This window comes from Anabrus simplex, chromosome 14 (genome assembly GCF_040414725.1).
Source record: "Anabrus simplex isolate iqAnaSimp1 chromosome 14, ASM4041472v1, whole genome shotgun sequence".
In the NCBI taxonomy this organism is placed as follows: Eukaryota; Metazoa; Arthropoda; class Insecta; order Orthoptera; family Tettigoniidae; genus Anabrus; species Anabrus simplex.
The window spans coordinates 58,953,813-58,980,304 of record NC_090278.1 but is presented as its reverse complement, the minus strand read 5'-3'; the positions used below and the strand labels follow the sequence as shown (position 1 = coordinate 58,980,304).

At 39.5% G+C, this 26,492-nt stretch overlaps 1 protein-coding gene across 1 annotated transcript in view; it reads right to left on the bottom strand.

Annotated features, from left to right (window-relative positions):
- Positions 1 to 26,025, bottom strand: part of pbl (epithelial cell transforming 2 pebble) — a 153,450-nt gene extending 127,425 nt beyond the window's left edge. The window contains exons 1-2 of the mRNA XM_067158177.2: positions 25,753 to 26,025; positions 4,498 to 4,574 (exon numbers count right to left, since the gene is read on the bottom strand). Coding sequence (XP_067014278.2) covers positions 4,498 to 4,574; positions 25,753 to 25,837 — 162 coding nt within the window. The 5' untranslated portion in view covers positions 25,838 to 26,025. The remainder of the gene's footprint in view (positions 1 to 4,497; positions 4,575 to 25,752) is intronic.
- Between the last annotated feature and the right edge of the window lie 467 nt (positions 26,026 to 26,492).

Below are 26,492 nucleotides of genomic sequence, written 5' to 3'. Positions count from 1 at the left end.
TCATCCCATGGCCAAACCTTCTTGCTGATAGATAATACTGTTGAATGTGAAATAGTTATTACTTAAAACTAATTTCATAATAGACATAAAATCTTGTATTTCTAAAGCACTTAGGTGGCTGTATTTAATTAAATTGTTTTCTGTAATAGAGTATAATATATTTTTGCTATTTACTTTACGTCATACCGACACAGATAGGTCTTATGGCGACGATGGGACAGGAAAGGGCTAGGAGTGGGAAGGAAGCGGTCATGGCCTTAATTAAGGTACAGCCCCAGCATTTGCCTGGTGTGAAAATGGGAAACCATGGAAAACCATTTTCAGGGCTGCCGACAGTGGGGTTCGAACCTACTATCTCCCGAATACTGGCCGCACTTAAGCGACTGCAGGTATTGAGCTCGGTAGGGTATAATTTAGAGGTTTGAATACTAGGATACATTCTTATTGCTGATGCGGCATCGCCCACAATTCATAATTCGTGAGCGAGCGGTTCTAAATCAATTCGAACCGCAACCTCACAATACAGGAGTACAGAGTCAGAAAATGAAAATACAACTTCAAGCTGTCAAGGTAAAATAATTATATTTATAATTAAACGAAACTGAAGCATACATGGAAATTATTAAGAGGACGCAGTACAGATCGGTAGAAGCCTTACAGGCGTGTTGAAATGTTTAACAAGTACACAGGTACAGCGAAATGAAGAAAGGAAGAACACAATGCAATAGTTGGATCAGTCTTAGTAGTGAGTCTTGAGGGGGAAGTAGTGGGCGACCAGGAAGAGTAATTGGGACAGTACCTGGGCAGGGCGATAATCTTGTCAAGCCATGAATAAGTTGAAGTGAGAAACTAAGACCACGGTAGCGAGTAACGATTATTCTGGGACGGTCAGCCGGAAAGTCACACTCACTCAAATGTGGGAAGAAGATTCCTAAACGGGCAGAAAGGTTCACAATTAATAGGAATCTCACAGTAAGGGATTTAGCCCAGGTAGCCGTACAAGTAGACTGTCTAGCTATGATAAGTAGCAGGAAGTCACAGCAGGTAAAGACTGTCACACGGGAGAAACTGTAAGAATCTTGGTGGTTCGTGCATATGGGTGGAGGTCCATGAAGGAGTTCACAGGCTAAAGGCTAGCTACAGTTCAACTGGAGAGTTGGGGAGCTGTAACCACGGCATATATAGCAATCAGAACACTATTCGGAGACAATTCTACGGGAGCCACACAGACTGTATTAAATTGAAGTATCAGTACTGCATCCGCTTGGGTCTATAGAGAAGGAAGCCAGTGAATACAGTGAAGTGTTAGTAAATTTGAGTGAAAGCAGAAACCTCAAGAAGGAAGACTTCGCGGAAGGCTTCATCATCTCGGAAGATAAGTATCATCCAGTAATTAGAAACAGAACTAGGGAACTCAAGAACTTTTAGCTAGACAGAAAATTAGTCAATTAGACAGTTCCCTAATTGCACAATTGAGTCTTTATTTTAAAAGTGTGTAAATTTTGTATATTCTGTACAGAATTCATTCTCAGTAATTCAATATGTTTAATATTGACATTAAGTCGCCTTAAACTGGAGTTTTCATTGTAGTGCATTTGACAACTTTCCCAGTCCCCAGCTTGTCACATCTTTAGGATATGACACATATTTATAATGTCGAATGAGTAAAGGGATTAGGATGGATATAAAACATTTAGATTCTCAATCAATTCTGTAGTATTTTTAACAGAATTTTTGGATAAAAAATTATATCTTCTTAGAAACTTCTGAATGAATTGAGATGTCTTATATAGAGGGCTTGGTCTATAATTGATGATCAGGCGGATAGGGACGCCGGGCTTGTGTATCTAATAATGTAATAATGCTACACTTGCTTTACGTCCCACTAACTACTTTTACGGTTTTCGGAGACGCCGAGGTGCCGGAATTTTGTCCCTCGGGAGTTCTTTTACGTGCCAGTAAATCTACCGACACGAGGCTGACATATTTGAGCACCTTCAAATATCACCGGACTGAGCCAGGATCGAACCTGCCAAGTTGGGGTCAGAAGGCCAGCGCCTCAACCGTCTGAGCCAATCAGCCCGGCAGCTTGTGTATCTTAGGAAGGGCTTTAGTGGTGGGAAGGCTTGGATTCATACTAGTTAATTTTGTTTTTTCTTGATAAGTTAAATGGAACGAAGTATTTTTTTGAAGTTTGCTTAAGTATGCATTTGATTTTTTGAGTAGGGTCCTTTTTAACTGCAGTAAACGAACTGTCAGAAAATAATTTAGTTTTATATATATATATATATATATATATATATATACTTGTTTCTTTCCATTATAACCATTGTATTGCCCTTGTCAGCTTTTCTGACAATAAGATTATTATCAGAAATCTTCTTTTTAAGAGCGCGTATTAGTTTCTGTTCGATGACTTGAGTCTTTATTGCTATTAGAGTTAGTGGGGTTGCTGTTATTATTTGAGTTAAGAATGTTATTAATTTTTCGTTTCACTTCAAACCTTACTTCATCCTGCTTTTCAATAGGTAATTTACTGAAGGCTAGTTCAGATTCTAATACCATAGTGGTAGTGGTATTAAGTATATTAAGATTAGCCCAGCTGTGATTAGGACCTTTGGCTAGAATTGAGTTTTCCTTATCATTCAAAGGAACACGAGGTAATTCCCGTATGGCATATTTCATTTAAATATATTCTTCCCCCTAACTTAACTCTTTCTATCTTAGCTGGCATTTATTCAATGTCAACTATACGATCCGTATTGAACTGTGAAATCCAACCACCTTTATTTACTATTATGTATTAAGCCTCCACGTGCAACAATCATCATCCTTCAAAGATTCTAAAAACAGAAGAGCCTTCCTAACATCATGCTTCACATCCATGTGTACTGATTTTATGAATATCTTGAGAGGACAGCGTGACTTCGGCTCAGTTGATCTATGAATGGAAAGCAGCATCTTTAAGGAGCCATCCTGTATTGAATTCTTTGACCAGCAATTTAAGGATCTCTTTAACAACTTTTTTAATGTTTTACGGCGCACTGGAATTTTTATGAATCTCTATCATAGAGCTATTTTTTAACGTAGTGCAGCGCATCTCTCGAATCTTATCTTAATTTCTTACCTGGTATGTACATTTTTTAAATCTTTGTGTCTTTACATTGTTTAATTTCTTCGATACATTTGTGTTTGATTTGCTTTAGGCTGATGATGACCTACTGTTAGGTCAAAACTAGTCCCTGAACATATATGTAATTTAATAACATTGTACAGTTTGTACTGAAAAGGTGGACCTTAATAATATATTATTTAAATACTACTGGAACCTGTACAACCAAGAAAAGAAACATAGGTTCACTGGATACGGCAGAAAATGATATACAATTTTCTCAATGTTTTCTTTACTCATGAATTCTGACAACACAAGTGCAACACAACCTCTGAAACGAGACATAATCAAGTGCATGAAAGTGAGAATTGTAAAGGGCTAATGCAATGCTCATTAGCAAAATTATGGATGCTACTTCCCCTTCAGAACGCATGCAGTCCATTTAAATGACGAGCGTCATAATTTGAATTGCAGAAGCTGCTGAACAGATCAAGGGATACTATGACTTTTTTCAGAAAGGCAGGGTTGATTGTGAATTATGACAGAATCTATCAAAACATTAGCAGTATTCCAAACTTCTTCCAGGTTGTTCTCAATCAGAATTTCACAAACATCATAGCAGAAGACTGTGCTAACATTGACATGAATGCTGAAGCAGAGGCTGATTCATTCAACCTGAATCATTTAACTCAGTGTAAATAATATTCCTATGGCATCTAGCAGAGCTCATTACAATGAATACACTCTCCAAATAACTGTAAATAGAATCAAAGTGATCTTGAAATCCTGGAGGATCCAACAAGCATTTGCGTCCTCAATTCTTCAAACATTTACAGCATTGTTTTTTGTGTGCTTAATTTTACAAGTGCAAATGATGTTAGGAAGTGTGCAGATGTTATTCCATTAACATTTGGCTGCAAATATCTTGTTTTTCGCCTCAAGTCAGAAACTAGTGCAGTTCACTTTAAAGAATTGTCTCGGGTTTGATTCCATTGACATTCAACACAAAAATATCAGCATTTCTTCAATACCTTCATGGGAACAGTGAAAATCAAATTCCACATGAGCGAAACCTACAATTTGAACTCCGAGACCTTCCAGAACATCTAGAACTTCAAGACCCACACCAATTTAATGTGCCGTACACGCCTTGTGTTCATCTCGTGCTCTTCAAGCACAAAGTATGAGTATTTCCTGGTACACTATGTACACATTTCCTCAGTTGATAGAAGTTAAGTACATCCCTAACAACAAACAAGCATCATACAGCTGTACATGGTGTGCCATACAGGCTGGTGTGTGCTATATTAAGTTTTAACATTTGTAGATGCCCTTTCAAATTTACATTCATACTCTTGTAATAGAGTAGCCTACCACTGACTTACCTGAGCAGCCTGGGATATCTTTGGGTCTTTGCCGAGATCTCCAACGAGGCATATTCGTGTCTGCGTAGCAGGAGGACCTACAAAAACAGAGAAAATTAGCATAAAATAATGCACTAGCAATCAATCACCAATTACATCATGAAAAAATCAAAATCCTCCTTAATATTATGTCAACTATGGATTACAGTAGATTGCCTGTAGTCAAACATAGAACATCACACAAAATTACTGATCTTCTCACGACTTGGAAATAACCCATTCCATGGACAAAAGCAGGGAAGGAAGATCTTGACTGGTGCCTCTGAGACACTCGTTCCAAGACAGAAGCAAGTTCAGGACCTTGGTACACAGATCTTCCTGAAAATGTGGGGAGGAGAACTGGCATAAAGTGGTCTGAATAGCAAAGAGCTGCATTCTCCACCAAGATGACGGAACAGTGGAAATCCAGAAAGTCTGGAAAGTGTTAACTGTGATCCTAAATGGCAAAACAATAGGTAAATAACAATAAATGTAGCCAATGACATGGAAATGTTGCTCCAAACATCTTCAAAAGCCACTGACCACAGCTGGGATTGAACCTGCTATCTTGGAGACAGGACAACTAACCGACTCCGCAAATCAACATTAAACTTTCTTTAATTTTCAACCCTTCACAGCCCTTACCTTACTTGTAAAACTTGTAAACTTGTACACCTATGATTACTTAACCCACTACCCTTATTCAGAGTGAAGCCGTACTTCATTCACAGGACTGGTGAACTAGCCTTTTAATAGCCCTTAACTGAATCGCTGATCGATCAGTCGTCAGTCAGTCTGATTTGAATAACATTTTTTAATTTCTACTAAAAGAATGGACAGACAACAGCATCCACTAGATCATGGTTTTGGTTAAAGTAGCCAAAGTGGTGGTGGTGGTGGTGGTGGTTTTAAGAGGAAGTACAACTAGGCAACCATCCTCTATTTACAGAAATCAGAGAGAAAAAATTAAAGGAGTCTGACATTTTGAAAAATGAAGGTATCGGCCAAAGGAAGAGACAAGGACCACCCTCAGAACAAAAGATACATGAAAATAATATTGATAGCCCGGAAGAAACTGAGAAAGCTGAACACATGAAACTTTCTAGCATATATTTTGCACTAATGGCTTATTGATAATCTACTTATTGACAATGTGTGATATTATTTATTCTTAACACCAATTACCTACACAAAGAGGAGAACTTACAAGAGGCCATACCGATGATGATGATGATGATGATGACTGTTGTTGTTTAAAGGGGCCTAACATCTAGGTCATCAGCCCACAGGCCATATTGTTACTAACACAAATGATACAAAAATGTGGGGCTCGAAGAAAACACTACTTATTGCATCATGAATCTAGGAAAAAGGTTTGACCATGTAAACTGGAATAGACTAAAGTACTCTTTTGAAAATTATAATTAATACATAAGTTGGCTACAGATATAAAGGATACAAGGATAAAACACAACTTATATAAACCAGAGGGCCAAAACATAAATGGAAAAATGCAAGAGGCTTGTCGAACTCCTATATGTACATTGAGGAGGCTATGAAAGAATGTAATCAACAGAAGGGATAAAAATTAAAATTAATGAAGAGATAGTATTTTTAGAACTGGCTTCATGTCGCACTGACACAGATAGTCGTATGGCGACAATGGGATAGGAAAGGGCTAGGAGTGGGAAGGAAGCGGCCGTGGCCTTAATTAAGGTACAGCCCCAGCATCTGCCTAGTGTGAAAATGGGAAACCATGGAAAACCATTTTCAGGGCTGCCAACAGTGGGGTTCAAACCCATTATCTCCCGAATGTAAGCTTACACTTGTGTGCCCCTAATCACACAGTTAAATCGCTTGGTAAGAACTTGCAGCCTGAACCTCAGCATTCTCTTAAGTATAATGTAAAGTTTAACAGCTGTAGGATACAGTTAAAATCCAAGTCAGTTAAGATCATGGGACAAATTTCCTCAAAATATTGGCATACAACCAGATACAAACTATGTTATGGCCATGCTGGACTTGCCAGTGCCAAAAGATAAGAAAGAACTGTGAAGTGCTTGGTACGATATGGCCAAACATTTGGATAAATTTATACTAAAAAAAAAATGTTGAAAGTGATAGCACCTCTCAGAGATCTCACAAAGAATGGCACTGAAGAGAATGGAGTAATGTTCATACAGAATCTATCTCTCAACTGAAGCATATTTATTACTCATAGCACCAATTTTGAATTGATTCATCTAAAGATAGACCGGGTGTGCTGTATGTTTGCTCCAGGATGGGCATTCTATAGGAGTTTAAATTCTATTGAGTAGATATGAGTCGTCCAGTTGCAAAACCTGTCATGTCATTTTTTCTCAAAATGAGTTATCACTGCCATTGTATACAGCTCATCAAAATACACAATCCAGCAATTTAATACGTGAGCAAAGGCCATTTAATCCATGCATTTAAAGGTGACAAATAATGGAACTGCTGCAGAATTCGTTATGTCCAGCGTGTGTTATGCATCAAAGCTCGTTATGTCCCAGAACCCTGTAAGAGGATCATACTTACACGAACAAAATCAGGCAACTGAGCGATAAGAGGTGAAGTAAACTATAACAGTGATTTTGATGGAAGCAAAAAGCATATTGAAGCATGGGAAACCATTTTCTGCTATTGTGCCAGTACCAGTGGAGGAAGGGGTTCCTCTTAAGAAAGAAAAGCTCAACAACCTGAACACATTGCTGACCAAACATTACGAGAAAGAATGGATAAGGAACGATGACCTCACGTTCTACACGTCACTGTTTGACCAGCAGCAAACTTTAAACAGTGAAACGCCAAACTATGACATTGATGCGGGAAATTTTGTTGAGGGCAATAACGTATTTTTAATATAACTGTACAAAATATTAAAGACCTTATAAAACGTTCTGAATGAATGATGATTTCTTGATGTAATCATAAAATCAAAGAGTGGGGATTAGATATCAAAACATTATATATCCTAACCTTAAAATTATTTCCATTCATGCTATTTTCAGTGTAATACTTTCAAATGTAGCTAATAAAACACGTTCACCATAAATCTGCACACTCTACTCCATATACTGCTGCACATATCTTTTATCCCCACAAAACTGCTGCAAAACTCGTTATGTCCAAATGTTTTTTGCAAAAAAACATGGGTTCTATAAGTTATATTTTATGGAGATTTTGCGGTATGACAAAATTGAACGCTTACTGTTTAATTACAGAATTTCAACCTCCTTTGTTGCATAACAAATGACAGTTTTTTGCGCTTCCTGAAAAATTTGTTTGTCTGCACATAATGGGTTTTGCAACTGGGCGATTCATATAACTTATGCACAAATTGAAAAAGTGATGCTAGCTGCTGGGCTGAGTGGCTCAGACGGTTGAGGCGCTGGCCTTCTGACCCCAACTTGGCAGGTTCAATCCTAGCTCAGTCAGGTGGTATATGAAGGTACTCAAATACGTCAGCCTCGTATTGGCAGATTTACTGGCACATAAAAGAACTCCTGTGGGCCTAAATTCTGGCATTTTGGTGCCTCCAAAAACCATAATAGTAGTTAGTGGGACATAAAAGCATTATTATTATTATTATTATTAGAGATGCTAGCTATAGTGTTTTGCATTTCATTATCCATTTTTTTTGTATATGGGTTGAAGGTTAAGATTAATTCTCACTGTAACCCATTGGAATCTATTTTCGGGAAAGGTGGTGGTGGTGATTTTTAGGAGGAAGTACAACTAGGCAACCATCCTCTATATAACACTAATCAGAGAACCGAGCTCGATAGCTGCAGTCGCTTAAGTGCGGCCAGTATCCAGTATTCGGGAGATAGTAGGTTCGAACCCCACTGTCGGCAGCCCTGAAAATGGTTTTCGGTGGTTTCCCATTTTCACACCAGGCAAATGCTGGGACTGTACCTTAATTAAGGCCACAGCCGCTTCCTTCGCACTCCTAGCCCTTTCCTGTCCCATCGTCGCCATAATGACCTATCTGTGATGGTGCGACGTAAAACAACTAGCAAAAAAAACTAATCAGAGAGGGAAAAAAAATGAAAGGGATATGACACTCCGAAAAGGAAGGTATCAGCCAAAGAAAGGCAAGGGCCACGAAGGACGTGATAATGAGATTCCCCAGGATTTGCAAACCTAATACCGCCAGGGTTGGAAAAGAACAAGAGTTGACCAAGGGAGGTTGGATATGATAGATGAAAGTGAGAAGCCCACCACAAGCAAGTGGAAGCAATGCCAGGACTCAGTTAAGGGCGCCGTGGTCGCCAACCCACGCTCCCAAGTTCAGAGCCCCTGGGGCCCCTTCAAGTCACCTCTTACAACAGGCAGGGGAAACCGTAGGTGTTATTCTACTGCCCCCACCCACAGTGGGTTATTTTCAGGAAAGATCTAGCTTATATATCAACATAATTACCAACAAAGAATGAGTTAAGAGTATTACACCATGATTTTTCAGTTAATTATAAGCCAGGTAAATGTCTTTGTATTGTAAGACTGGTACAAAGTGTGTTTGCTATATTTGAATGAGCATCTCTCTTACAAAGTAGGTTGTTTTGGTTCAAGAGCTGCGTAAGGATTCTGTTCAGCTTCTTCCACTTGTCTCTTTTCTTTGATAATTTTCTTTTTTTTCCTTTTGCTTGAAATATTTTTGCAACTGGAAGTAGAGAACATAATCAGAACGGCAAAGCATCCACCGCTAGATGTCAGTGCTAGAGCAACGAGGTTCCCGCGCAATAATCACACATCCTTTGTGAGTGAACAGGTGGCGCGTCAGTGCTCTAGCTGCAGGAGTGTGGTAGTGACGACTCTTTGTTGTTGTTCCCGCGTAGTGATTTGTGACAATGGGAAAAACTGAGATTCGAGCAGTGATTAAACACTTTGTAAAGAAAGGTATGAAAGCAAAGGAAATTTATGCCAACTTTCAGAACACACTGGGGGACTCTGCTCCTTCATTTTCAACTATTGCCAAGTGGACCAGCGAGTTTAAATTTGGTCGGGAGAGCTTGGATGATGATCCGCGTAGTGGATGGCAAAAAAATGTTACGACCGCAGAATTTATCGTAGAAGTGCATAAAATGGTCATGGAGGATCGTCGACTGAAAGTGCGGGAAATTGCTGAAGCTGTAGGGATGTCTTCTGAACGGGTATATTATATTTTCACCGAACAATTGGGTATGAAAAAATGATCCGCAAGATGGGTGCCGCGGCTCTTGACATTGGACAATAAACACACCAGATTGGAAATGTCCGAACAAAGTCTGGCCTGTTTTCAGTGCAACCAACAAGATTTTTTCCGCCGGTTTGTGACTACAGATGAAACTTGGGTCCACTACTATACCCCAGAGACAAAACAGCAGTCAAAGCAGTGGAAACATGCTGATTCACCACCACCAAAGAAAGCAAAAGCAGTGCGTTCGGCCAGAAAGGTCAAGGCCTCAGTTTTCTGGGATGCAAAAGGCATTCTGCTGATAGATTATCTTCCTACTGGCCAAACAATTAAGGGGCAATACTATGCAAACCTCCTAGACCAACTACAGGAAGAGACACGCGAAACAAGGCCTGTTTTGGCAGGACAGCGCTCCGCCGCACACAAGTTTTACTGCCATGGCAAAACTTCATGAACTGGGGTACAAATTGTTGCCACATCCACCTTATTCATCTGATTTGGCACCATCAGACTTTCATCTATTCCCCAAGCTGAAAATTTTCCTCGGTGGACGGAGATTTTCTACAAGGGAAGAACTGACAGCCAAATTGGAGAGGTATTTTGCAGGCCTGAAGGAATCTCATTTTCGAGATGGGATCAAGGCATTGGAACATCGCTGTACCAAATGCAATAGTCTACAGGGAGATGTAAAATAAAAGCAGTTCCACCGAGGTAAGATACTTAATTCTAGTACATTCCGAGAACTTTTCAAACCACCTACGTACACTTAAACCAAGATAAAAGAGACCTGATGATTTTCAAAAACAAGGAGGTAAAAAAGGAACAAATGACACTATGTATTACAAAGACCAACCACTACTATCTGTGTCTCATGAGAAGTCGCAGCAGCTTGTAGGTATGGCATGAGTAACAGATACTACACTAAGCTACAAACATTAGTCATGATAAACAGTGCGAGCTCTCTAAAAGAGATGATTGTTCGAATTATAAACTGTTCATTATGCAGTATTTATAGTAAATGTGTAACTAAAGCACAATTGCACTACCAATTTGAAACTTCAGAGCAGCACCTTAGTTCACAAGAATCACCGCGGACGGAACCAATGTTTATTGTCAGGCCTCGAGACTTGAGAATGGCGCATGTGCAGCAACCATGCTTACCCTCCGCACCCCGCATGCACACGACTTCTCGTCCGACGACCATAGTAACAATAGAGAACCATTTCAAGTATTTAGGAGTAACATACCAAAGATGGGGAACATCATTTACAAAGCATATAAAATGCAAGATAGCGAATACAACCGTTACAATACATAGCATCGCCAACCTTAGAAGCTTATCCCTAGAAAGTGCCATAAATTTATTTAAATTACAGGTCATACTATTATATGGGTTAGAAGCAATATGGAACTAACTAATCAAGGGAAATCTGTGAAGCATAGAATAAGTGAAATTACTGTATTTAGAGTGTGTTGTATCTAATTTTACTCCATTCCGATTGCTATATTTACTCACAAGAGAGGGAATCTACATTGAGGATATCCAAGAACAATTAATATTACCAACCACAACCGCTTACACAGGAGTAATGCAAGAGAGAATAGAGAAAAGAGAAGTTTGGCGCAATTTCTATGTAATGGAAAGAGGGAGGATACAAGCATCTGCGGTGCACAGCTTCCATTACAAGATTTGTATGGTGAAACACTATCACACGCTAAACTAAATGTGTTTCTGTAAACTCTGCAAAGTCCACTGTGACAGATATCATTTAATGTTCCATACTAAGAGAACTGTACCATTGCAGAAACCACTTTCTGTGTAAGAACTTTTGCACATTGTGTGCATTTCAAATAAATTATTATAAGCGTAGTAAATATCTTTTTACTAGATTGTCAAGAGGTTTTTTTAATGATAAGCTTTAGAATCGGATGATGAATTTAATTTTGCAGTCAATTCTTTTGTCAAAACGATTCCAATGTCTGATGACCATAAGCAGAGGCTTGTTTATTCACATTAATGATAAACGTGACAAAAAATATTTTTAAGCGATTCTGAAATACACTGACAGAGCAAATGCAACACCAAGAAGGAGTGGTCAGAACTTTATGCCAATTGCAGGGTAGACTGACGTCACTGAGGTATGCTCATGATGTGAAATGCGCCGCTGTGCTGCGCACGTAGCGAACGATAAATGGGACACGGCGTTGGCGAATGGCCCACTTCGTACCGTGATTTCTCAGCCGACAGTCATTGTAGAACGTGTTGTCGTGTGCCACAGGACACATGTATAGCTAAAAATGCCAGGCCGCCGTCAACGGAGGCATTTCCAGCAGACAGACGACTTTACAAGGGGTATGGTGATCGGGCTGAGAAGGGCAGGTTGGTCGTTTCGTCAAATCGCAGCCGATACCCATAGGGATGTGTCCACGGTGCAGCGCCTGTGGCGAAGATGGTTGGCGCAGGGACATGTGGCACGTGCGAGGGGTCCAGGCGCAGCCCGAGTGATGTCAGCACGCGAGGATCGGCGCATCCGCCGCCAAGCGGTGGCAGCCCCGCACGCCACGTCAACCGCCATTCTTCAGCATGTGCAAGACACCCTGGCTGTTCCAATATCGACCAGAACAATTTCCCGTCGATTGGTTGCAGGAGGCCTGCACTCCCGGCGTCCGCTCAGAAGACTGCCATTGACTCCACAGCATAGACGTGCACGCCTGGCATGGTGCCGGGCTAGAGCGACTTGGATGAGGGAATGGCGGAACGTCGTGTTCTCCGATGAGTCACGCTTCTGTTCTGTCAGTGATAGTCACCGCAGACGAGTGTGGCGTCGGCGTGGAGAAAGGTCAAATCCGGCAGTAACTGTGGAGCGCCCTACCGCTAGACAACGCGGCATCATGGTTTGGGGCACTATTGCGTATGATTCCACGTCACCTCTAGTGTGTATTCAAGGCACGTTAAATGCCCACCGCTACGTGCAGCATGTGCTGCGGCCGGTGGCACTCCCGTACCTTCAGGGGCTGCCCAATGCTCTGTTTCAGCAGGATAATGCCCGCCCACACACTGCTCGCATCTCCCAACAGGCTCTACGAGGTGTACAGATGCTTCCGTGGCCAGCGTACTCTCCGGATCTCTCACCAGTCGAACACGTGTGGGATCTCATTGGACGCCGTTTGCAAACTCTACCCCAGCTTCGTACGGACAACCAACTGTGGCAAATGGTTGACAGAGAATGGAGAACCATCCCTCAGGACACCATCCGCACTCTTATTGACTCTGTACCTCGACGTGTTTCTGCGTGCATCGCCGCTCGCGGTGGTCCTACATCCTACTGAGTCGATGCCGTGCGCATTGTGTAACCTGCATATCGGTTTGAAATAAACATCAATTATTCGCCCGTGCCATCTCTGTTTTTTCCCCAACTTCCATCCCTTTCGAACCACTCCTTCTTGGTGTTGCATTTGCTCTGTCAGTCAGTGTATCTTAACGAATCAAATGATTCTACTTCAAAAATCAATTATTTTATTTTCACGAATTACAGCGAATTAAAGCGACGTGGCCAGTTTAAAGCAAAATTTACTTATTTTGTGATAAGAGCAAAAAAGAAGCGAAATTCATGGAGAATAACGATCTTAAAATTGTATTCCAATATCACGTATGTGAAGAGAAATAGAAGACAGAATAAGGATCTCTCATTTCAATAGAGGTATCTCTTCGTATTAATATTCTATAAAATTCCTTAATGATATGGCTATATATGATGAAAGCTATGGCCATGTAGGGTGAAATGGTAATTTGTTAAATGTAATCTTGATTGGGGCTATATTATACTGTAGTTCTAATCAATATCACATAAGGAATAATGACTGATTATCAATATTGCTGCTCATGATCAACTGATGTCCGGACTCGTTGGCTGAATGGTCAGCGTACAGCCCTTCAGTTCAGAGGGTCCCAGGTTCGATTCCTGGCCGGGTCGGGGATTTTAACCTTCATTGGTTAATTCCAATGGTTCAGGGGCTGGGTGTTTGTGCTGTCCCCAACATCCCTGCAACTCACACACCACACATAACACTATCCTCCACCACAATAACACGCAGTTACCTAGACATGGCAGATGCCGCCCACCTTCATCGGAGGGTCTGCCTTTCAAGGGCTGCACTCAGCTAGAAATAGCCACACGAAATTATTATATTATGATCAATTGAGACTTACATAAGGAAGTGCAAAATTTGTGAAAGAAATGCTTACAAACAGAATAAAGGGAGACTGAAAGACAAAGGAAACATGGTTACGGTACACAAGCCGACCATCGCCAGGTGCCATCAAATGCTATTAGATATATTCATTACGGTACAAGGAAGGAGGAGAGGTGCGAAAATATTAGGGTTTTTTTTTGTACTATTATGTTACATTTAGGACACTGAAGAGTACACTATACATGTCTACGAGACCACATGGCGACCATGTTTACTTGGTGACTGAGGGGTGATGACGACATACCTGACAACATAGGTTGTTAGAGGGAGATTAGGGAATATCCAAAAACTAAAACTAAGTCCAAATTTTTGCTTCTGCAACTAATTTAATTATTTAACATTTCACCATGGACAAGAAATAAGAATGACGTCACCCCACCCCTGTTCCTCTATAGACACCTGCGAATAAGGCTATTGAATTGTCTTTTGAAACTAATAACTATGATTGTCAATAATTGTAATTGTAATGAACTAAGATAATTCAATGGCCTTACATGTCAAAAGATTAAACAGTAACATTTTTCAATCAAACCATTTCAAGCAATAAGCTTTTCTGTATAAGCTCCATGATTTTTGCACTGTGTATTTTAATGATTTTAACTAAACATAAAATAAAATTGTAACACTTGTACCTTTGTAAAATTTTAAAGCTGAAAACTTTTTTTTCATGGAAGATGACCCAAAAATAGGGTTGAAACATGTATGAATTTTTTGACATGACCTTTTAACCCCTTCAGGAAGGTGTGAATATGTATTGAATAGGAGGATGAATAAAAACTTATATTGTTATAATTTTCTGTGTGAGTAGTAACACTTTTCTTTTTGGGTGGGTCAGTAGGTCACTGGCAAACATAAAGAAAGAATCTCTCCTCATTGGTGCCACATGTATAGTTTCATATTGTTCGTACATCCTTTTCTGATTCCTGAACATGCACCCGCGTTCGTACATTGGGAACCGTGTATTGCTCCATAATGATCGGGTGCTGAAGCGGTATCGAAGCGATCTCTGACGTTTTCTTGCTTTGTTTTTAATTTCCAGTATTTTAATGATTCATTGAGATTTCTATGGTGAATTTATGTCATCAGTATGAATTACAAAGTGATAATTTTCTGCTGTAACCCATGGTGTGCTTATTTTGTGTCTTTATGCAAATTTAAATATCAGATGTTGGCTCATAATGTCGTAGTTTCATCATGGCCGACCTTCAACGAGTCGTAGCACTTGGTAAATACTTGCATTTAATAACCATTTACAAATTGCAAAAAATCATAATTTTCGCATCTAAGTTCCTTCTTTGGACATGGTAGAATTCGCCCTTTAGGTTTCAACATTTCTGAGACCCAAATTGGAGACAGTCTGCTTGTGTACCAGATTCAGGAACATATAGGTATTGACATTTTTACATATACTATCTTGTTGTCTTGGAAGCTTATTCAAATTGGCTAGTGCTTAAACCCATCAAAGATAAATCTATCAGATCAGTAATGATTTTTTTTTTTTTTATATATATATATCAATATGGTACAGTATTTAGATCACTTGATGTCACTGCATATGATAATGTATCTCTCAACAGTTATGAATTCAAATACTATTTTGTAAGGGACTGGAATTTTAAGGTCACCACAAGAAATCCAAACTACCCTCAATCCAATGTACTTGCAGAATAAGGGGTACTCTGGAAAGGGGACAATGGTGGTGGTGGTGGTGGTGGTGGTGGTGGTGGTGGTGGTTATTGTTTTAAGAGGGAGTAAAACTGGGCAGTATCACAACAGTCCTTGGACTATTCACCATCTCAACATTTAATGAGTAGAATTTGCAAAACCAAAGTGCCTATTAGAGCTGAGCTATTGAAAACTCAGCTTTGTCAGAATGCTATCGAGAAGTTGAGGCATAAACATGTTTATTGAAGTACTAGTGTGCTACTGATATTAAACCTTTACCAAAGTTTTATTTCGTTTTACAACTTGCTGAACGTTGTACTGAGATAGCTCTTTTGGCCACGACGGGACAGGAAGCGGCCGTGGCCTTAATTAAGATCCAGCCCCAGCCTTTGCCTGGTGTGAAAATGAGACACTGAAAACCTTCTTAAGGGCTGCCAACAGTGGGGTTCGAACCCACTACGTCCCGGATGCAAGTTCACAGCTGCACACCCCTAATCGCACAGCCAACTTGCCCGGTAAGGATTATTCTGTTTGTTTACAATCACATGCATAAGAAATGGGAGCCCAGTAAAATTGTTTAACGATGTTCAGCATCTTGCTCGTATTTGATTCAGAATCAATCTGGTGGTTTCTGAGGTGAAATAGAGCTTATCTTAGATAATCCCTGAACTTGTTTGTACCCACATTTGACCCAGCAATTTGTCAGAATCAGCAGATATGAAATGTGATTACATTCAACCATCAGATGAGAGGGTCAGTAAAAACAGAATTATTTAATATTAATGTTATTGGTTTTACGTCCCATTACCAACTTTCATGGTTCTTGGAGACGCTAACGTACCAAAATTTAGACCTGCAGGAGTAATTTCATGTGCCAGTAAATCTACAGACACGAGGTTAGGCACCTTCACATACCACCGGACTGAAACAGGATCGAACTTGCCAAGTTGGGGTCAGAAGGCCACCGCCTCAACAGTCTGAGCCACTGAGCCTGGCTGAAATTATTTCCAAGACTTCTGAAACTCCTGAACAAAGAAGAAAATATTTTGCTAGGCACAATGGTCCCCCAATCCCACAACCATCCACTTTAGAAAGTGGCAACATAAAGAATGCACTGCAGCCATGCCAAGCCACCAGTAAAACTGTATTTATAAAGGTAAAACATTGTATGGATCAAGTTGGCAGCGATATAATATACCCAACTGTCTTACGTACACTTGTCTATTGTCACACTGCAACCCATATTTGACAACTGCACACACTTGAAAATTGCAAGTAATGAAATTCATTTTTCAGGTTGTGCATTGACTACAATGATTACAAAGAGAAGAATGTCATGTCAACCTATCAATATACATTTGCTATGAATAATCCCTTAGATTATTTTGATTAACTATGGTATCATAAATAACTATTTTAATCAACTTGGGTATCAAATAATCTAAAGGCAGGATTCCACTGAGGCAATATTTGGGCGACATGGAGTATTCGACAGTGAAGCATGCTGCAGTCGACTTTCAATTGAAGAAACACGGCACGACATGTAGCGTGCGGCTGTGTGGTGTGAGACATGTTGCCATCTGTCGAACACTCACTGGTGCCACGTGCCTCAAAAATATGCTTATCGAACAGTGTTGCCCGGGATCCAACAGTGTGTGGATCGGTGCTACAATTTCTGTGCGACAAGATGACGTGGGCTATTGTAAACACTGCGAATTTAATTGGGGATTATCACAATGCTCCGGAATTGCGGAATGTAACATTGAGTGATTATAAAAACAGTAGAAAAGAAAGCATACGTTAAAACGGCCCTGAGAAAAATGACTGCAGTGTGAACGAACTGAAGAAAATTTAAAAAATGTGTTCAGCTTTCCACCAAGAGCATAAAAAATACAGAAAATGAAAACTGGTGTTGCTTCTCCATTGAGAGGAAATCTGTGGTTCGCGTACAATCTACTTACCTTTCTTCTTGACATCGATGCTCCAAACGTCAGGTGACAACGAGGAACGTGTGGTTAATTGATTTTATGCTACTGTTTTCTTCTAATAAATGAAATTAGTTAACTGCTTATGAACTTTTGTATTAAAAAAATGTGATTTATTCAATGCCCACCGGGCTGAGTGGCTCAGACGGTTGAGGCACTGGTCTTCTGACCGCAACTTGGCAGGTTCGATCCTGGCTGAGTCCGGTGGTATTTGAAGGTGCTCAAATAAGTCAGCCTCTTGTCGGTGGCAATTAAAGGAATACCTGCGGGCCTAAATTGCGGCACCTCGGCGTCTTCGAAAACCGTAAAAGTAGATAGTGGGACGTAAAACCATTATTATTATTTTATTATTATTATTCAGTTCCTGATTTTATCCTTATTAGTACTGGCAATAGTTTGCACTAGAAATAAATAAATTAGAGATAACTATTAAAATAGAATTTAATGACATCATAGTACTAACTACAACAACAACAATAATAAACTTGGCAGGTTCGATTCTAACTCAGTCCGGTGGTATTTGAAAGTGTTCTAGTAGACCTACGTCAGCCCCGTGTCGGTAGATTTACTGGCACGTAAAGTAACACCTGCTGCACTAAATTCCGGCACTTCGGCGACTCAGAAAAGCGTAAAGGTAGTTAGTGGGACTTGAAGCCAATAACATTATTGTACAACAATAATAATAATAATAATAATAATAATAATAATAACAAACAATAGTACTAATAAATTCTACATATCACCCTATGGATTTCTTGTAAATACGTCGTTTAATAGTATAACAACAAAGGGTTCTCTTTTCTACACTGTTAACACACAAAAATTTATTAATCTACTTTTTACTCGGATATTCTTAGCCGGCTACTCTAATTATGCAGTCTTCCAACACTGTTTCATCATAGTCTTTTTCTTCCACACTATGTCTACTTATTGCTGGCCCCGTGGTGTAGGGGTAGCGTGCCTGCCTCTTACCCAGAGGCCCTGATTCCCGGCCAGGTCAGGGATTTTTACTACTGGGCGAGTTGGCCGTGCGCGTAGAGGCGCGCGGCTGTGAGCTTGCATCCGGGAGATAGTAGGTTCGAATCCCACTATCGGCAGCCCTGAAAATGGTTTTCCGTGGTTTCCCATTTTCACACCAGGCAAATGCTGGGGCTGTGCCTTAATTAAGGCCACGGCCGCTTCCTTCCAACTCCTAGGCCTTTCCTATCCCATCGTCGCCATAAGACCTATCTGTGTTGGCGCGACGTAAAGCCCCTAGCAAAAAAAAAGGGATTTTTACTTGGGCCTGAGGGCTGGTTCGAGGTCCACTCAGCCTACGTGATTAGAATTGAGGAGCTATCTGACGCTTAGATAGCGGCCCCGGTCTAGAAATCCAAGAATAACGACCGAGAGGATTTGTCATGCTGACCACACGACACCTCGTAATCTGCAGGCCTTCGGGCTGAGCAGCGGTCGCTTGGTACGCCAATGCCCTTCAAGGGCTGTAGTGCCATGGTATTTTTGTCTATTTATCGTCACAGTTGCCACGAGTTATCTTTCATTCTCCTAGTATAACTGTATTAGAAATGTGAACTATAAGTGGGTAAAATAATCAGAATAGGGTTAGGATATTCTGCTTAAAAGTAATGTATTTTAATTTTTTAAAATATCATTACATTCCAGTGAACAAGAAGTTTCTAAATCTTCCCGTACCTCTAGGTATACAGATTCTGTCATGGTACACGACCTTCATCTGACAAAGTACTCAAAAAAATCATCACTAGTGGCTTTCGCCTCTTGAAAATTCCGACGTGGTTTGTTTGCCAAGGGTTCCATGCCTTATTAGCTTGGATCACTCCGTACCATGCACATTTCCGTGATGATTCGTGAGATGATAGGTTGAGAAATTTGAAACAAGGAAGTATAGCTGTCACCAGCCGGTCAAAGTTGAGTGAGGAACTGTTGTCTCGGTTGCCTTGATGGAATAACGTTTGTAGTTGGCGACAAGTCTCCACAAGTGACGCATGCTACACCCGGCAACACATGTAGCATACCACATCTTTTGTGCCCGACTGACAAGCCGAATATTACAAAGAGCAACATTTGTTTCCAGCCGCATGCTCCATGTCGCCCAAATGTTGCCTCAGTGGAATCCCGCCTTAAGAGATTATTAATTGTATGTGTACCGGAACTGAATAGGTGAACATTACATTCTTCTTTTTGTAATCATACTTCAAAAGTTCATTTTTCTTTCATAAAACTGATTTTTAGCCATCTTATACATATTATACACAAATTCCTCTAAAAAAAGTTCTCCCAATTATGAGTAAGGTTACTGATAAGGCTCCCAAGGACAATGAGCCATAAATTATCAAAAAAATTCCTAAAGCTGCATAACTGTCTATGAAATTCAACAAAGATGTTGCATCAATAGACATACCCTAATTCAATTACCTCAGTAAAAAAAGTTTTAAGTCAATTAATACGTTAGAATGGTTAAAAAAATTAACTACATACTAACAGGTAATGTTCAGATGTTCTTTTTGAAGAGACAGTTAAACCAGGCAACACCATCTACAACTGCAAATGATAATTGGTCAATCAAAAAGAGATCTAGAGAAATACGCAAGCATTATCGGCACAATTTTTGGCAACAGATTTACATTTTAGCGCTGAATCGGCAGACCTCGGCATTCTTCAAGATTCGTATTGGCAACCTTTGAACACAAACTATGAATCGATTATGCATCGCCATGCGACATCTGGCGTACACTTTACGTACTAGTGCTGCTGTTGTTTACACAGCAAAGCCAAATTATACAATTGATGCTAGGAACAAGATTCTCATTGAGAAATGTTATTACAGGGTCTTTTTTATGGCTTGTTCCGTGTGTCAGGGGAACACGTATGGGGCCGGGTGACTCATTTGTGAGATATATATTGCTCTGAGTGGCGCTGCGGAGCCAGCTAAAAAAAAAAGACCCTGTATAATGTTGGTTACGTCGCACATTCCTATCTACGAAATGTCACTGTAAAATTTGTCACAAATGGAACATAATAATTGCTCTTACACAGTTGAAGTCTAAAATCTGCGGTAAATTAAGAAATATTTTATTTTTGGTGAATATTATGTATACATACTTTACTACTTTACAAGTACTTTTGGTGCTACGCTCACAGTAACACACGTATGTCTTTTGTTTGTCTTACATTTTCAACAACAATTTCGTGTGTGATGTCTGTGTTCACTGAAGTTCTTTCCTTTCGTTTTATTGCTTCAGGTGTCAATGACATCATTTCCTGAATTGTATCGCGATATGCAAGATTTCATAGGCGACAAAAAGCTATGGCCCATGTACATAAGAAGAATTCTGTGGACTAGTGATTTATTGGTCCAGGAATCATGCTATTTTTCTTATCGTGAATGCTATTGACCTCCATTTTGCTGTTTCAACTGGCCGTTCTAGTCATATGGACAAAGATAATGAGAGTCCACAGACATAGCACTCCCATTTCTTGGTGCTAGCCCTGGACCTCAAGAAATTAACAAAAGACGGCACCAGCAGCGAAATGCGACATAAAAGTGTCCTGTATACAGGCCTTAAGTATGTACTCATATTTCTCTAATAACGACGGTATTTCTTAATTTACTGCAGATTTTTCACTTCATTTAAGTAAAAGCAATTATTATGTTCCATTTGTGACAAAATTTACAGTGACATTTCGTAGAGAGGAATGCGCGATGTAACCTATAATGTTATATAATATGTGTGTGACACAGTTGTTGGCTTAAGATAATAAAAGTTTAGAAAATTCATATCGATCGATCATACTATCAATTCAATTCAGATTTCATTTCCATTCAGTTGGCAGTACTACCAGAACCGGAAGAGCTCCCTCCTTACTCCGCAACCCCGTACACAAATCAATCTCTAAAAAGAGTCCCGATAATACAAGACACGATTATAAAAAGCTGATCATACTTAAAAAACAATATTCATAGAGGCAGAAGCTACAAAACAAGCCGAAGAAGCTCTTAAAAACCCTTTTGTAGCAATAAGGAAAAAGGCAAGAAGAATTGTGGGGGAAATTCCTATGTCAAACTGGGAAAATCACTTCAGCAAAATCTTAAACAGAAGTAACTCAGAAAAAGTGCACCCGAACAGAGAGATAATAGTCACAAAACCTGATCCAATAACCAAAAACAAAGTGATAAATGCCATTTTAACATCAAAGAACAACAAAACAGCTGAACCTGACGAAGTGTTTAATGAAAACCTTAAAGACACTGCAAAATCTCTCACTTCTATATGGACAATTCCGGAATCCTTGAGGAATCCGAGATAATTTTGTTACATAAAGGCGAAGGTGATATTGAAGATTTAAATTCGTATCGTGGTATAGCTTCAGAACAACATCTACAAAATTTGCTCTAAAATCTTAACGAGACTCTCCAATTTAACAGAAGAATTTCTTCCCGAAACACAATTTGAATTTAAAAAAGGAAGAGGAACATTGCATGCAGTCTGCCTTTTACTGGAAAATATGCATGGCACTATAAAACTCCCAACTCGAAAATTCTATGCAATTTTCATTGATTTTACAAAGACCTTTGATTTACTAGATAGGCCAATCATAATGTCAAAGTTGCAAAACATGATAGGAAATGAAAACCCGATAACAGCCTCAATAAGAAATCTTCTCCAAAACAAATATGTTCAAATTACGGATGGTATAACGTCATCACCCATAGTTCAAACAAACGGCGTCTTAAAAGGTGATCCGATTGAGTCCACTCTTGTTCATATTGGCAACAGCAGACTTCAAGGACAATGTAAAACAAAATTTGGTATCAATGCATCTATATGAAGACGACATTGTAATAGGCTCCAATGAGAGACAGGCTCTTCAAGATCCTTTGACCAGGTTACATTCCTGGGTTGAAGAAAATCGAATGATTTTAAATGAAAACAAGACGGTTCAAATAGTATTCATGAAAGGTGGACGAATATCTGAAAATGACAAACTTTTCTATGGATCAAACAAACTAAAAGTAGCAAACTCTTTCAGATACCTGGTTATCTCCCTACAACTGACCGGTTCATCATTCCGAATTCACATAAGAGAAAGAGCGGCTGCAGCCATCAGAGGGATATACGATAAAAAGGATCCGACTAACGTAGCCCTTCAAACTGCCACGACACTTTTCTATACGAAGATATTGCCAGTGCTAACATATGGCATAGAAATTACCTGGGAAAAACTAACAGTGTCCGATCTTTCCACTATTGAAAGTGTTAACCCGCGAGTGGTCGCTATATGAGATTTTCTCTCTCATTTTTTATTGTGATATTACTTCACAGTGATGAAAGGGAGGCGACTGTTCCCTCTTCTACCTGAGTTTAGAACTGTCGTGAGTAGAGCGATTCACATTTGAAGGGTAAGCATCCCCTCACCTAGTCAGAACAAAGGTGCCTATGTGTCCGTGTGCACTGCGTGAGAGTTTCTTTCATCGCGCAACTAATAACGTTGGTGTTATTTTGAAATGGAGCGGGAAACTTACTCCTGTTGTACGCATTAGTATTTGTATTATGAGCACTTCTTGTTTTATATGTAAATATTACTAGATATAATGCATGTGTGAGATTTTATTTTTTACAACTTCAGGACTGAAGTTATTTTTATGTACATTGCATATGTTATTTTAAGTAGTAATTTGTGTCTTTTATTATTTTATTTACATTTTATGGCCTTATTGGATCACTCTAGCCAACTTTATACAAAGATTTTTTCAGTTTCCTGTCAGCCCAGTACTTCTTCATTCTCTCTGATCTTATCCTTCTTTCTTCATCGGATAATCACCCTTCCTATTGTCTGTTTGTTGATTCTGGTTTGCTTGTCTGTAAGTTTCCTGATTTTGTCGGTTTTGTTTCTTAGGTCTTCCACTGTAATTTGTAGTTCATCCAAATCTTCCTTCATTTCTGTAATCCACTTAATGTTGCACTTACTATTCCATAATTTTTCTATTATTCTCCTGATGATCCTGTTCTCTGGTGTCCTGATTAGATGTCCAAAAAATGAAATGCGTTTCTTCCTGATTGTGCTCATTACTGGTTCTATTTCCTTGTATACTGTTTCATTAGAAGCTACTCTCCAGTGTCCATCTTTTTGGTATGATTTGTTGATACACATTCTAATGATGCTTCTCTCTATCTTGAGTATTTTGTCTATTTGTGCAGTGTTAGTTGTTTTGAAGATGGTTTCACTTGCGAATGTTATTTCTGCTTAATTGATTGTTTTGTAGTGTTTTAATTTTGTTGCAATTGACAGGCCCTTTTTGTTGTAGGCTAGGTATTCTTGGTGACATATTGTGCTCTGGTCAATTTATTTATTCTGTTATGCCATGCTGGCTTTTCATTGAGGTTATATTATGTTATGATTTCTCCCCGATATTTAAATTTATGTACAATTTTGATTTCTTGGTTTCCTATGGCAATTTTGTTTGAGTGGTGGGTCAGTAAACATGATTACTGTCTTTTCAAAAGATATTCCAAGACCAATTTTCTGTGTTATTTCCTGTAGTGATATAACTTGTCTGGTTTCACTGCGACAGTTAAGAACCCACCCGCCATCCCCAGAAGTAATTTTGCTTTTATGACCTAATAGAAGTTATCACGCACCATAGTCCATCGCCTAAGTACGTACCAGCATTTCCATTGGGTGAGACACTATGGGATATGACGTCACTCCTAGCAATGAAGAAAGTGAATTCAGTTACCAACCCGCGCACAAGAAATACACAACTGCACAATAAATACACAGACCAATAGAGGTGTCACGCGGGATACTAGAGGCCTAGGGCCGCTTCACGGCTTCTAACCTGGGACGCCCCCAGACCCCCTTTGCTTGATCCAGACCAATGGTCTAACCATCCAGACAAATGGCTTTGTCACTGACCAATGGTCTAACCAATCCCGACCAATGGCTTTGTCACTAATCTACTGTAGCGAGATTCATAAATAAAAGTAGCGCCGCTGCACTAGGACTAGTTCTTTATATGAACAGTTGGCAGCTCTGTCCACCACACGATCAAGTCCTTCGCGAGAAGCGAGCGAGAGAGAAGCACAAATGACAGTGCAATCGCACCTGGATGCGTGGCGCTGGAAGATGTAAGCTGTTCTGAACTTTTGCCGGCCTAACATCGAAGGTCATCGGCCCCTAATGGAACGAGATGGACGACATGATATATGGAATACAGTAAAGAACAGTAGTATAATTCATATTATGTTACATACTGTAACTATATGCACGTTTGTGCGCATTTCAGATTAATAATATTTGGTCAATATTCATGTGAATTATTTTCTTCATTCAGTCCATTTCTTAACCTACATAGCCTAACAAGATATTAAAATGACAAACAGTCAGAAATATATGTCCAGGAACAAGGAGGAAAAACTCTTTGTCTACTGATGATAATAACTAAATGAAGAGCAAACTACTATGACCTTTATGATCTGCAAAGTTCTGGTGAGATAGTCTTGTAAAATTTGTTGAAGGATGTTCAACACCTAGCCTGTATTTGGTTCAGAATCCAAACCACACACACCTGATCGTTTTCTAATTCTATGTACCCCACAGACGAAATTCTGTTAGCCTGTACGATAGGCCAATTAAAAATAGTAAACTGTGAGTGAGGATTAAATCCCAAATTACAATTCCAATGAAAAAACATTCATAACATATTTGACACTAAATACAAGCAAAAAAGTAAAGTTGCCAATGCCTCGCAAAAAAAAAAAAAAAAAAGAGATATATGTAAAATAAGATAACAGTAATCTATACTTTAAAATGTCAATGCTTGACACTGAAGAAATAGCAAAAGATAGTAATGAATCACATTCCAAACATAAACAAAGGAGAGCAACTATCGCATTCCTATCTTTATGGGGAATTCCAAGCACGCAGTAATCAACTAAATCACTACTTGCACTTTCTAAACAAACATACAAAATCTCAGGTTTGTTTATTTAGCAGGACCACGTTCTGTAACAAGACATAACCTCTAGTTCTATCATGGTTTCCCAATTCAAACGAACACGTCAGAAAAATGGCCCCGTGAATTATTAAAACACATAATCACAATCAAAAACTCACATTCAACTTTCGCACTATCCACACTGTTTGTATCGCTGACATCAGTCGTTTGTGAATCGGCAAAACAAACGTTTTGCTCGTCCATCTTGGTTAGTTGTTACAACATCGGAACGAATTCTCTAAAAACGTACGGTAAATAGCCACACGACACTTCGACTTGATATCATTTCCGGGGGTACATTACACTTTGCCAGAAGTTAAAATCCATAGAATCATCCATAAAACTCCAGACCAATAAAAAAATCGCACTTTTTTTTTCACTGAATCTTCGTTTCGAACTTCAAAGTTCAGTGCCTGTTTCAAACAAATTCTGCTTTGCCATTGGTCGACTTTTACACGTGACCATTACATCATCCACAGCCTTCAGATTACTCGTGCTTCAACACTTTAGCGTACAGGTGCCAAGGCCCAGGGAAAGTATTTTATTTGCTTCTTCAAAGGTAAATACCGCATCTGCCCCCAAACTCCTTTTATTATTCTGGCTTGCTTACAAGTGATTTATCCCAACTATAACGTACTCTACTGTGATCAGCTTTGCTATTTAAAAGAAAATTCCGCCGTTGTTCAAAGAGAACGAACTTCAATGTCAATAATGATGACTAATACCGGATGAGGTAATTCCTACGATTGGTTCTCACGAATATAAAACCCAGCTTGAGCAGCTGACACATACTTCTGCTAACAGACTGTGAATTAACAGGTGCATTTCCTGAGCGAAGAGCAACAGAACGATCAGTTAA